Source organism: Pyrus communis, chromosome 15 (assembly GCF_041283825.1).
Source record: "Pyrus communis isolate YQ-2024b chromosome 15, ASM4128382v1, whole genome shotgun sequence".
NCBI classification, from domain to species: domain Eukaryota; kingdom Viridiplantae; phylum Streptophyta; class Magnoliopsida; order Rosales; family Rosaceae; genus Pyrus; species Pyrus communis.
In genome coordinates, this window is record NC_142579.1 from 4,797,034 (window position 1) to 4,808,954 (window position 11,921).

The 11,921-nt window shown below is 36.1% G+C and overlaps 1 protein-coding gene across 2 annotated transcripts; it reads right to left on the reverse strand.

The window, feature by feature from the left end:
* Positions 1–524: 524 nt before the first annotated feature.
* Positions 525–10,464, reverse strand: LOC137737616 (kinesin-like protein KIN-4C). 2 transcript variants are annotated; one of them, XM_088685649.1, is made up of 28 exons: positions 10,309–10,464; positions 9,971–10,164; positions 9,617–9,763; positions 9,372–9,524; positions 8,717–8,958; positions 8,289–8,467; positions 7,970–8,094; positions 7,501–7,537; positions 7,313–7,404; positions 7,107–7,223; positions 6,897–7,010; positions 6,739–6,822; positions 6,356–6,563; positions 5,633–5,754; positions 5,175–5,273; positions 4,987–5,100; positions 4,797–4,913; positions 4,628–4,708; positions 4,052–4,123; positions 3,895–3,976; positions 3,775–3,806; positions 3,313–3,398; positions 2,988–3,059; positions 2,657–2,884; positions 2,357–2,489; positions 2,030–2,116; positions 1,322–1,888; positions 525–1,154 (listed from the first exon to the last, which is right to left on the reverse strand). In XM_088685649.1, exons 2-28 carry the CDS (start codon positions 10,079–10,081, stop codon positions 825–827), a joined length of 3,831 nt encoding a protein of 1,276 aa, XP_088541775.1. In that variant the 5' UTR covers positions 10,082–10,164; positions 10,309–10,464; the 3' UTR covers positions 525–824. The 2 variants fall into 2 exon arrangements, with proteins under 2 accessions (XP_088541775.1, XP_068333256.2); XM_068477155.2 differs by having other exon boundaries at positions 3,883–3,976.
* Between the last annotated feature and the right edge of the window lie 1,457 nt (positions 10,465–11,921).

Sequence of the window (11,921 nt, forward strand, 5' to 3'; positions counted from 1 at the left end):
TGTTGTCCCGCTTGCAATTTTGATGCTCACACCATTAAAAAAACTTTCATTATTTTTTTTTTTTAGTACAACGATATATTTTAAGAAAGAGTTTAGCTAAACCACGCAATAGTCAACCTAATTTGATATCAAATTCGCTATCCACAAAATTCAAACCTAAAACCTCTTACTCACAAGCGAAGAGGAATATCATCAGACCGTAATACCAAGTAACAAAAACTTCCATTATTTGAATATTGCATTTTGGGTGCCACATTATAAGCTTGTTTAGAAAAGTTTTTAAAATAATTAAAAACGCTTTTTGTGGAAATGGTTTTTAAACCAATCTTTTAAAATCCAAGAAGATCCTAGAAAAAGTACTTAATGTGCTTCCTACATGAAATACATATCTATCTAGTGCTTCTTCCAAAGAACACTTAAAGTCCTTTTGAAAACCAAAATCATTTTCAATAAAAACAATTTCAGTCATTTTAAAAGTACTTCCAAATCAGCCGTATATGACCTCTACACAGTCCCGTGCCTGATTTAATGGAAAACCATGTTAATTTCGTTGGTGTTCTCTGAGTGTATCTACAAAATGCCATTAAAAATGGTGGATAGAAAACTAACAATATCAACACTCCTGAGTCCTGAGCAACACCGTCTAAGCAACAGAGCCAACAAAGGCCAAACCACCTACATCTCTTCTATCTTCAACAATCAAACACAAATCAGGGCTCCGGATCGATAAATCCTCATAGGCCACCTCAAATCCTACATCACTACGACGCCCTGCTTCAAACTTTTGGTATAAGACAATGCCAATGAGAGAGAGGAAACCAAATTCAGAGGTGGTTTTCCTTCTCATCTGTTGTTCTCTTCTGCCGGAGAGGACTTGTTGGTGCAGCAGGAATTCCAGCTTCCTTGTTTGCGCCTGATTGTTCAGGTTTTTCGACATTCCTTTCTCTAAATGGGTTGCCAATGTTTGATGCAGCAACTGATCGCATGGCCCTTGGTAGCTTCATAGGGATGCTTGCCTCATGTCCTCTGTTATCTGGCCTTCGAGGTGCTTCAGCAACTTCTGGCTGCGGGGGAGGCGGAGCATTTGTAACAAGTTGAATTGTGGATTTTCGCCACTTCTTTCTCTGGTTAGGCTTTGGTGCGTTGGATTTGACCTTCAGTTGATAAAACCATCAAAACGTAAGCCAAAATAAGTCTGAGACTTGTGAAATAATTAAATTCTAACCCCTAAAGACTTTGCACAGATGATAAGGGAAGAGTGAAAAGCAATTCGATAAGACAATCCCTCTAAATAAGTCTATCAGGCGAGACTAAAGTATACCAACGTATTTCCAATTTCGGAAAGAGCCTTCCTTCTTGGTTCACCATCATCAGTTGTCTCGCTAGAGTTATCAGCTAATGCATTCTGAAGCAACCTTGCACCATGAGTAACAAGAATCTGATTCTTCTCTTCTTCATCAGTCCCTATCTCATTTCTAATCACTTCAGACACCTCCGCGTGTGCAGATTCTTGCGCCACAAGTGAAGCTGATTCTCTGTTTGAACACCTTGCAGCCGTACAGCCACATGATGACCCACAAGTGCCTCTGGAAGACCGGCATTCGCATTTGCTAGTTTTGCATGAGGAGCTTTTGCTGCAAGAGCAGCATACGCCTGATTCACTTTTCTTCACAGACACAATCCCCTCACCTGAAGCATCTAATTTGAAGCCTCCAACATTCTTAATTTCTGACTCATTATATCCTCCCCCACTTGAACTTCCACTTTTGGACTTTCTCTTTTTAGATGGTCGTTTCCCTGACATTACCCAGTCGCCATCCTCCTCCGCATCAGATTTTTCTGAATCAGACGTATCCATATCCTCCCAGATAAACGATGCCCGGTTTTCCTAGATTCACAAAACACGTCAGTCATATAAAGATTAACAATTATAAGTCAATTGTAATCAGGAAATAGCAACAAGTATTTTAAAACAAAAACAATAAAGAAAACATAGTATCAAGCAAAAGAGAATGTCACCCGCACTTACCAGTTTGCGCAAATCATACTTGTGTCCACCATTGCTTAGGTCCGCATCCTTGGAACAGTTCATGGCAAATTTCTTCAAGGTTGCATTCTGTTGCAAGCAAAGAATAATCAGATTAAAATATAAAAGAAAAATGAAGACTCTAAAAGCTAGAAATCAGAAACATTTCAGAAAATTCAGAAAAGCAAATCTGTCCACAAAATTTAAGAATTTAGAAGGAAAGGAGACAACTACTCAAGGATGAATGCCAGGAGTCAGTCGAATAACGACAGGAAGATAGAATATCATGGTTTCACACTGGCAACAACATAATCTAATCTAAGACTTTACCTGATGAACAAGTTCAGACCTCTGCATCTCTGATTTTCTAAGCAAACGACTCAAGCTTACGACTTTTTCCTTCAAATCTCTTAGTTCCAAATCCCTCTCTCTGTATGCAACTTCTTTATCTCGCAACAAGCACCTTGAAAATCAAGGAAACATTTCTTTTTTCAGCAGCATTCCAAAGTAACTACTGAAGCTAAAATCAATTACGCTGACATGCCCACACTAGAGGTTTTTCTTTCAGACATAAACTAGAAGAAATATTTCTATTCCGGGAAAATCTTTGACCTGAGTATAACCTATTACCTGGAGGAAGAAGCTAAATTGAACAAATGATTCATCACATTTTTTGCATCAGCAAGAGACCGAACTTGGTTCCAGCGTGCCCTCCCAGTAAAACCCCGCTCGCGCTCTTCTGCTTCTGATAATTGTGATGCCATAGAAACCAGGGTGCTAGATGAAGTAGCAAGCATGTTTTCAAGTGCATAAATCCTCGAATTTCTCGCACCAGGAGACATAGATTCGGGGTAATCGCTACAATTGGCACAATTCAAAAGAGAGTTATGTATGTCAAGTTAGCACCAAATAATAAAGAAAATTTGTTCAAACAGAATATTCATCTACAAAAAAAGCTCACCTGAAATTAGTTCGTTTTAACATTTCTGCTTCTTCTTTTAGCTTTGCAACCTCCTTGGCCATCCTAGCCCGCCTGAAATTCCAAGATTTAGTGAAACTGATTCTGCAGAATTGTGACTGAGATAGAATCTCTACACAATCTAACAAACAGGTACAAAAGAATTCAAGGGAAAAAACAACCAGCATTGGATATGATTCTTGGCACAACTAAATACAACATTTCAACATAATATTAGGCATGGAATTTTTTTCAAGTTAGTCAACTCTAAAAATCTCATAGACCTAAGTAAATTTATAAAGTAGTCTACTAGAATGGAAAGACTTACTCCTCCATTTGACGCTCATACTCAGATCGTACTTCATGCACCCGAACTGTGACTTCAAGCTCATGTTCAATTGCCTGCATCAAAGCCTGTATGCAGAAAAATTACACACAGGATAAATACATACCAGTACATAAACAGATATACTAAGAAGTTACAAGCTGTGAAATGGACTGAAAAGCAAATTTTAACCCTATCACAAGCCTTGCAGTTTCCACATTATAAGAACACAGGAAAATTCTTCTCTAAATAGCTTAGTAAAAATTTCAAAGCAACTGAAGCTGAAGTTTCATTATCAAGTGACATAAAACACATGGACCTCGTCCAATATGCCATAGATGATGTGACACTATCAATTTGTGTGCAGATCTACAACATTATCCATCTCCATATCATGCAAACAAAAAAATCCTTCTGATAAATGACTCTTCTTTCTCATTAGATTCTTAATAGAGTGACAAGTACCTGAACTCCAGGACCATGTCCACTGCCAGCTCCTGCATAGAGTTGTAATAAATTGTTAATACATTATAATGACCAGAAAATAGAAACAAATAAGGTATGTTGCATGACCAGAAGTTTCACGTGAAGAAGTCTTTCGCGATTCTAAAAGATCTTTTAGCCTTTTTGTGGCCATAGAAGCTTCTTCTGTCTTCCGTTGCAAAACCTGACATTATGTGTAGAAAAGAGTGAATATCTTTCTATAAATGAAGGAAGCACATCCTAGCAAGCATTTTCTTACCATTTTTTGCCTCTGATTCAAAGCTAATAGTTTATGCATTTCGTACTCATTCCTCCTCCCCTCTTTCTTAAGCTGATAATTGGCAAAAAATGAAAAGGAAGATTTCGTTAACTCTCCAGTTTCAAAAATAGATGGTGAAGATAAAAGAGAAGACATCATGGTCATGCAGTAAACTACACTATAGGCTATACATAGCATCTCATAATTGTTAACACAAAAAAGGAACACATGTTTTTTTTTTTGGTCCGAAAAAGGAGAATTCATATTATTCATCAGAAAAGGTAGATTTCTGCCAACCCAAAATATATGAAAATGAATAAATAATACTTCAAAAGATAAAATGAACTTTAGATAATTTATAAAATTATCTAAAATGTGATTTCTAGATCACAGTTGCCTTTGAAAATCAAATCAAATAAAATGTGTTTTCCATATCATGATTTGAAACAGTATTCTACAAAGCACCATCACTGACACACTTGCAGATTCCAAGATTATTCACATGATAAGAATATGACCAGTATGATTTGGCTTACACCATCAGATAGATGCAAGCTATTTAAAAATTTTATATACCTGAAGAACTTCTTTTTCTCGTGATGCTTTCCATAATCTAAACTGCTCAGACTCTTGTTTGATCTTGTGTTGCAGTTGAACCTAAGAAATAAAAATTGCATTTAATATTGAAAACAAAACGTTACTAGTATCTTTTTGCATCAACAGGCACGTTCTTAGCAAATAGCACCTTTTGAGTCTTTATTCTCTGTATTTCATCCTGAAGTCGCTTCGCAGCCTCATCACTTTTTTGTTTTTGTCTCAAGAGTTGAGCTTGAGCATCTTGTTTCTTTTTTAGCTCAGAAACCTGCAAAGCAAAATTCAGCCCAGCCGCCCAAGACATGAAATTTCCATCAAAAGGTTAAGGCATTTGAACTCACCTGCCCTTCAAGGATATTCAACTTGTGTAGATAATCTTCCTTCAACTTCTGAGCACCATCATCAGAAGTAGATGATATATTTGAAAGATTGTGTCTCAAATCCTCAATCTCTTTCTGCAGAACCAATAGGCAGAATTTATAAGCCAGACCTTTGAACAGACCACAAGTATTGCAGAGAGAAAACAAACCTGCAGTGTTTTCTTTTCATGCTCTAACTCCTGAACTTTCTTCTCATAATGTAGTTTAAGAACCGAGGTATCAGAAGTAGTAAACCGCTTCATTTCAGCCTTGAACAAGTCAAAAGTAACCAAATTAGAATAAAATAGAGCAAAATGATGAAACACCCACACCAATAGAAAACAAACAAGCATAACTTAGACAATAGTAGGATGTAAAGAAATACTCTTGAAAGTTAAATAGACTTCTTTAAGAAAAAACAGTTGGCAACAGTTAGCATGTCATTCAAAATAATATTTAGTGAAAGGTTTCTTCAACTTTATGGATCCTCAAAAATCTATTTCAAAGAAGTAATCCAAAGGGAAAGGATGGAAGCTCAACAATAAATCGCTTTAACATCTCATAGGATTGAAGTTATCCAATTAAAATAGCGCAACAAAGATTTTAATCAAAAGTTAAGAAACCTAACCTCCTTCTGTTCAAGAGCTTTGTCCAATTCTTTGAGCTCCCTGTCAAATTTTTCTTGAAGAGAAGAAAATTCTTGCTCCTTTTGCTCCTTTTGCTCCTTTTCATGATCTTCAATCTCGTCAACTAGTAAATTATATGGAAACATAAAGATTTTATTAGGATAATAACAATGGAACAAGTATAGAGAACACTAAAACATCTAACCTACCAGCTGCTAAAACATAACAAAAATATAACAATACAACACAGCTATATAACATGAAACATTAAAAGAAGCTTACAATTGGCATGAATGAGAAACAAGGGGATATCAAGAAAATCGAAGCACACAATGATGCCATGTATGAAACTCTATCCCACAAGCCCCTTGCTTCCTCCCCCATAGAATCCTCAAAAATCCTCTTACTTGGTATAAATTGTCTCACATTTACATAGACATTACTAGTTTCAAATACAGGAACCCAAAATTATTTATCAATCAAACCCACAAGCAATCCACAGCTTGAAATACATGCCAGCAAAGAAGACAATTTTTTTCTTTATACACTGAGAACAAAAAAAACATACGAATAAAAAATGAAAAACTGACAAGTAGTTGTAAATGAAACAGTACTCATGAACAAAGCTTGGTGTTAGATGAAGTTAGAATGTACAACCAAATCAAACAAGTATAGAAGCAAATAACCAAAAATAAAAAGACAAAAGATTAAAAAAAAAATTCTACCTGAAATATCCCCAGCTTTAGTATCATAATCAGATGAATATTCATTGATAGAGGGGAATAATATATTCTTAGAGCGAAAGCTGTCATCATCTGACTCAGCACAGTCAACAAATCTCTTGTGCTTTGAGTTGTTAGAGTTTTTCAAGCACAATAATTCCCCTTCTAACTCCTGAATTTTTGACACATAACCTTTTAGCAAGTCATAATCCTGCAAAGAGTTTAAAAGCCATGTCTGAGTTCACATTCTTGATTATCGAAGAGAGAAAAAAATTGTGCAACATGAAAAAGAAAACGATTGCCTATACAAAAATAAAAAATCAAATGCATACTACCAAGTAATGAAAGATAAAATTAAAAAAACGAAAAAATCACTATATACCAACCTGAACTGAATTCGAGTCAATCTCATCCCAAGGTTTACCACTTCGTGCTGATTCAATTATCATGGCCAGTTTATCTTTTTCAACCTAAAATATTGAATATTAGTGAAACCCCATAGGAGATTGAACAATGACATAACTTTATAACTATTTATAGAAACCTGAGCCTCAAGAGCACGTTGCTTTAGATGTTCGCATGAAACTCGACGTTCTTGAAGCTCGTGACGCAATTCCACATTGCTTGCTTCGAGTAACGATACTTTGTGCTTCAGGATCTAAAAAAGTTAAAGGTCAATGAAAAGTCTGAAAGCAATAAACACATATTCTCACTGAGAAAGAGCGATTGTTATTGCCACTTGTCAATCATATACCTGAAGTTCCTCATATGGCGCACTAGCATCACCACGATAAAATAAAAGTTCAGTCTGTAACTGTTCAATCTGGCTTCTCATTGTTTGCAACTGAGCTGCCATGGGATCACGATTGACCTATACACAATCAAGAACAAAAGAGAAGATCAGTAGAAGACAAAAAGCAAAAAACCTTAACAAAATCATATTATTGCACAAAAACTTACAACTGCCTTATTCTGGATGTTGCGAGCACGATTAGCATATTTCAAAGTATTCAACGTCTCTTCAGCATTTGTGTCAGCTGGACTAACACAAGCTAGGTAAAGACAATAATTTTAGCAAAATTAGTATTGGATAATTTGAAATGCATATCTTAAATGGAACTTTACCCTAACAAGAAAAATCAACATACCAATCATCACTGTCTTACTATTTCCTCCGAGCGAATCCTAAAAATACACATTGCGAAGATTAGTCAGAAACAGAACTAAGGCATCTTTCCTTTTATTTATTTACAGTGAGTGAAGGACTTCGATTTGGAAAATAACCAATTATATTTTTTTTTAAATCAAATTAAATTATATAATTATCTACATAAACACTTCAAGAGATCAGGAGTCAAATGCTAAATAAATTATGATATACATATCATTTCCTATAAGACAATCTATAACCTCAAAAGGCAGTATAAGTTGTCAAAGGGAATTAAAATTCTGCACATTCTTCTTTACGTTGCTACTTTTTTCTCCTTATCTAAAGTAAACATGATGATAAATACATCTGAACATAAACGTATTGAAGACAGAAAATATGTCTCTAATTTGCAAGCTGTCATAACATGTATCAAAAGAATTCAAAGGAAATTTAAATGATTTGCATGCCTGTAACAAACGTGTTAATTTGCTATCACGATATGGAACATGGCCGCCTTCTTTCCGCTTCTTTTCATCTCCCAAGGCACTTATCACATTGCCAAGAGCAAGTAAACCCTTGTTGATATGAATGCCTAATATAAGGTAAAATATATGAGTAAGTAGTAGCCAATTCAAACTAAATGGGAAAAAAACAATCAAAGGATAATTTTTATCTCATTTATTTGAGGACAGTGACGTAAGGCTAATGCAGTTAAAGCTATAAATAAAAATGTTATTTTCATACAACCCTATGAGAAAGATTCCATATAAAGTACATCGTAATTACCTTCTTTCAACCGCATTCCGTCAGCACCTGTCCGTTTTGCCCGCTCAGACCCTGCTAAATCCACTAAATGGAGTTTGGCGCATAAGATATCATCACCAATATCATCATTATTTGCTCCATTCACAGAGTGAGCTATCCTCTTCTGCTCCATAGTTATTGTAAATATTGCATGTGAACGGCTGCAATGTGAGAAGAAGAAAATATAAAGGACAATATGTTAGTTCATCCGGTATGAATTCAGCCTTAAAGTAAGAACAACTAAGACTGTAATATAAATATGGTACTACAAAATCAAGTCATAACTTAACAGATATAGAATTCAAAACACCCTGAAAAGAAAGTATCTTTATTCAGAAAAAAAAAAATTACACATATTACTTAGTATAAAACCATCTAATCCTAACTAATAGAAAGGGCAGGCATCGCACCTTGACTGGCTGTTCATATTGGTGCTCCCAGTAGCACGAGATAATGATCCACGAGTGAGATATGATGCCATCTCTTCTTTTGTTCTAACCTCTGCCTCAGTGACACCAGCAAGGGTTATCCCTCCATTCACTGTTTCTCTAATTTGTATAGGCACTCTTGCTGGCACAGGCTTTGCCCCTTCGTTTTTGTGGAGTGATGATGAATTTGGGTCAAGCAAATCAAACACTTCCTCCTTAAATATCTGCCATAATACACATTCAACATCAAAATATAACTTAATAATTTAAAGAGAAATACTATTAAGGCTTTTTAGCCAAAATGGTCCCTGAGATTTGAGATCAATAGAAGTGGTCCCTGAGTTTGTCCACCATCAATCATTTTGGTCCTTCCATGAAAAATTATATTAAATAAGGATCAAAATGACAAAAATGTCCTGAGCCAAATGATTTGACATAATTAAGGGTATTTTTGTCATTTTAGCCTTATTTAATAAAGATTTTTCATGGAATGACCAAAACGATTGCTGGTGGACAAACTCATGGACTACTTCTATTGATTTCAATTCTCAGGGACCAAAGTGAGGAGTTATGCAAATCTTAGGAATCATTTTGGCTAAACATCCTACTATTAATGAACTAATGGGAATCTTCATACCTCAATAAATGATACCCTGATCAAAAACTCTGTGTTATCTTTCGTTGTCTCCACTTTCTTAAATATACTTTCCATCACTTTGGGTATTATTCCACCATTACTTCCTTCTCCAGTATAGTTAGTCCCCATTGTATATGTCTTACCGGAACCCGTCTGCAATATTAAACGAATTCAATGTGGCTACTTTGTTTTAGCTCAAACATAAAGTAAAACAAACCCAACAACAGTTTTCATAAACATTATACCTGTCCATAAGCAAGTACAGTCGCATTGTATCCATGGAAAAGGGCATCAACAAGCGGAGCAACACAATCGTCATACACCGCATTGGAAGGAAGTCCGGAGCTACCATACACATAATCATATGTGAATGAATGTGTCCCAATTTGCACCTGTTCACATATCCCAATCATAAATCATTCATTACAAACACATTCATATTTCGGTTATCAAGAAAAATTGAACATGCATTACACATATACACAATCTTACACTTCAAAAATCAAATAAAAGCAACAGTAAGCAGCTAAATCAGACACATTTGACATTCGAAAAACCAAGAACCAAAAGTTTAACCTAAAAATTTGAGAAGAAATTACCTGGGGTTCACCGGGAACAACGGAAATGCAATCTGTGCAGCCTACCAGAAGCTCGGAGGTAATCAAGGGCCTCACATTGACGGCCACTCGAACACATTCCGAACTATCCATCTCGACCTAATGAGAAAACCCCTCGATCCCAAATCAAAAAATCCTAAATCCTCCACCACGCCTCCAGATTGAAGAACGAATCCCTAATCACAATCAAATCAAACACCACCGCATTAAAAATCACCAAACAAAAATCAACAGAAGATAAAAAAATCCGATGCGAATTGAGATTGACAGCAATAGAAAAGAGGAGGGGGAGATGAAAACGGATCTGGGAGGTAGCTTACCTGAAGGAGGTGGAGAAAAGTGGGATTTGCTTCCTTCCTGCCTTCCAATTTCGTTCGTTTTTGGTTTTTGAAATATGCGTTTGCGTTGTGTGGTGGGAGGGGGGAGAGAGAGGGAGAGAGAGAGAGAGAGAGAGAGAGGAAATTTTGAAAGCGGGCGATTGGGGTTGAATTAAAGCGGGTTTTAGAGAAGGCGGACAAGCAAGAATTCAAAAATATCAGGGGTCACGTGACCGGCGCGTGAGGTAGCGAACGGTAACTATTATCATTAGCGGGGTTTAAATGGAAGTGATCCGGGACAGGCTGGCCCACTGTAACGGATGGTGGCGGGGGAAAGGGTGTGTGTGGGTTTGAGTTGGGCCAACAGCTCTTTTTCGCTTCAAGTCAACTTTTGAGTTTTGATGAACACCCCAACAATTAGTTTAATTTTTAATCTGGAGTTTATTATTAGTTTAAATTTCAGATTAAATCAAACAGTTGTAGCTGTTTGAATTTGAATCACACGGTTGTGTTTGCTGTGAAAAAGCATTTGGTTGCCTGTATATCTATCTGAACGTCCACCTACCCTATTTTCACGTCAATTGTGCAACTTTATTCAGGTTAATAAAATTAACATCTGTTGAGGTTTATCAAGTTTTTACAAAATCTTTTCACGTTTGAGACATTATACTAACATCTTTTAAGTTTCAAGTTACTTACGTATAACCCCTTTAGTCAAAATTTGGCTAATAAATTGATAATTTTACCCTTATAACTAATTATTTAAACAACGACCAATAATATTAGAAAAAAAAATGTTTTTAAAAAATAAATTCATTAAAAATGCTTTTAACAATAAAAGAATAAATTAAACATTAAAAAATAATTATAATATTGAGAACTTCCTCCCCGCAGCCCACCTTCATCCCTTTCCTCTCCCCGTGCCTGCCCGCTGCCCAGATCCTTCAACTCCTCCCCCAAGCAGAAGTCATCATATATCTATCAAGATAGAAAAACCCATCAATTGATCATTCTACTACGGCAAGAAGAGTTCTAGATTTTGGGTTCTTCTCTGTTTCTGAAAATTTGCATATAATCTCATCTGAGTTTTGTTCAAATTGATCATAAACCCCAACTTTGGTGAAAAATTTGGTGCTGGAATTTCTGGGTTTCTCTGAAAAATGGTGACTGGGAATATGTGTATGGTGCATCAATTGATGGCTAATTCCATCTTATTCCTTGGAGAAACACCACCACACCATCCACTCTCGCTAGCTTATATGGAAACGCTTAGCGCATCCTGCTTGCTGGCTTCTTCTGGGAGTTGCAGTAGACGGTGGAAACTGGCAGTCCAAGGTCGGGCTGCGCCACAAAGAAGCGGGTGTTGAAATGGGCACGAGATCAGGGTGGCTGCTCCACCAACCCTTTTTCTAATGTTTTTTTTTTTTTGTGATATTTACTTTTTCTAATATAATTCTTTATTGTTTAAGAAATTAGTTAGAAGGTGAACTTGTCATTTCATTGCCAAATTTCTGACTGAAGGGAGTTATGTGAAAGTAAATCCAAACTTTAGGGGTGTTAGTGTAATTTCTCAAACGTGAAAGAATTTTTTGAAAACTCGATAAACCTCATGGGTG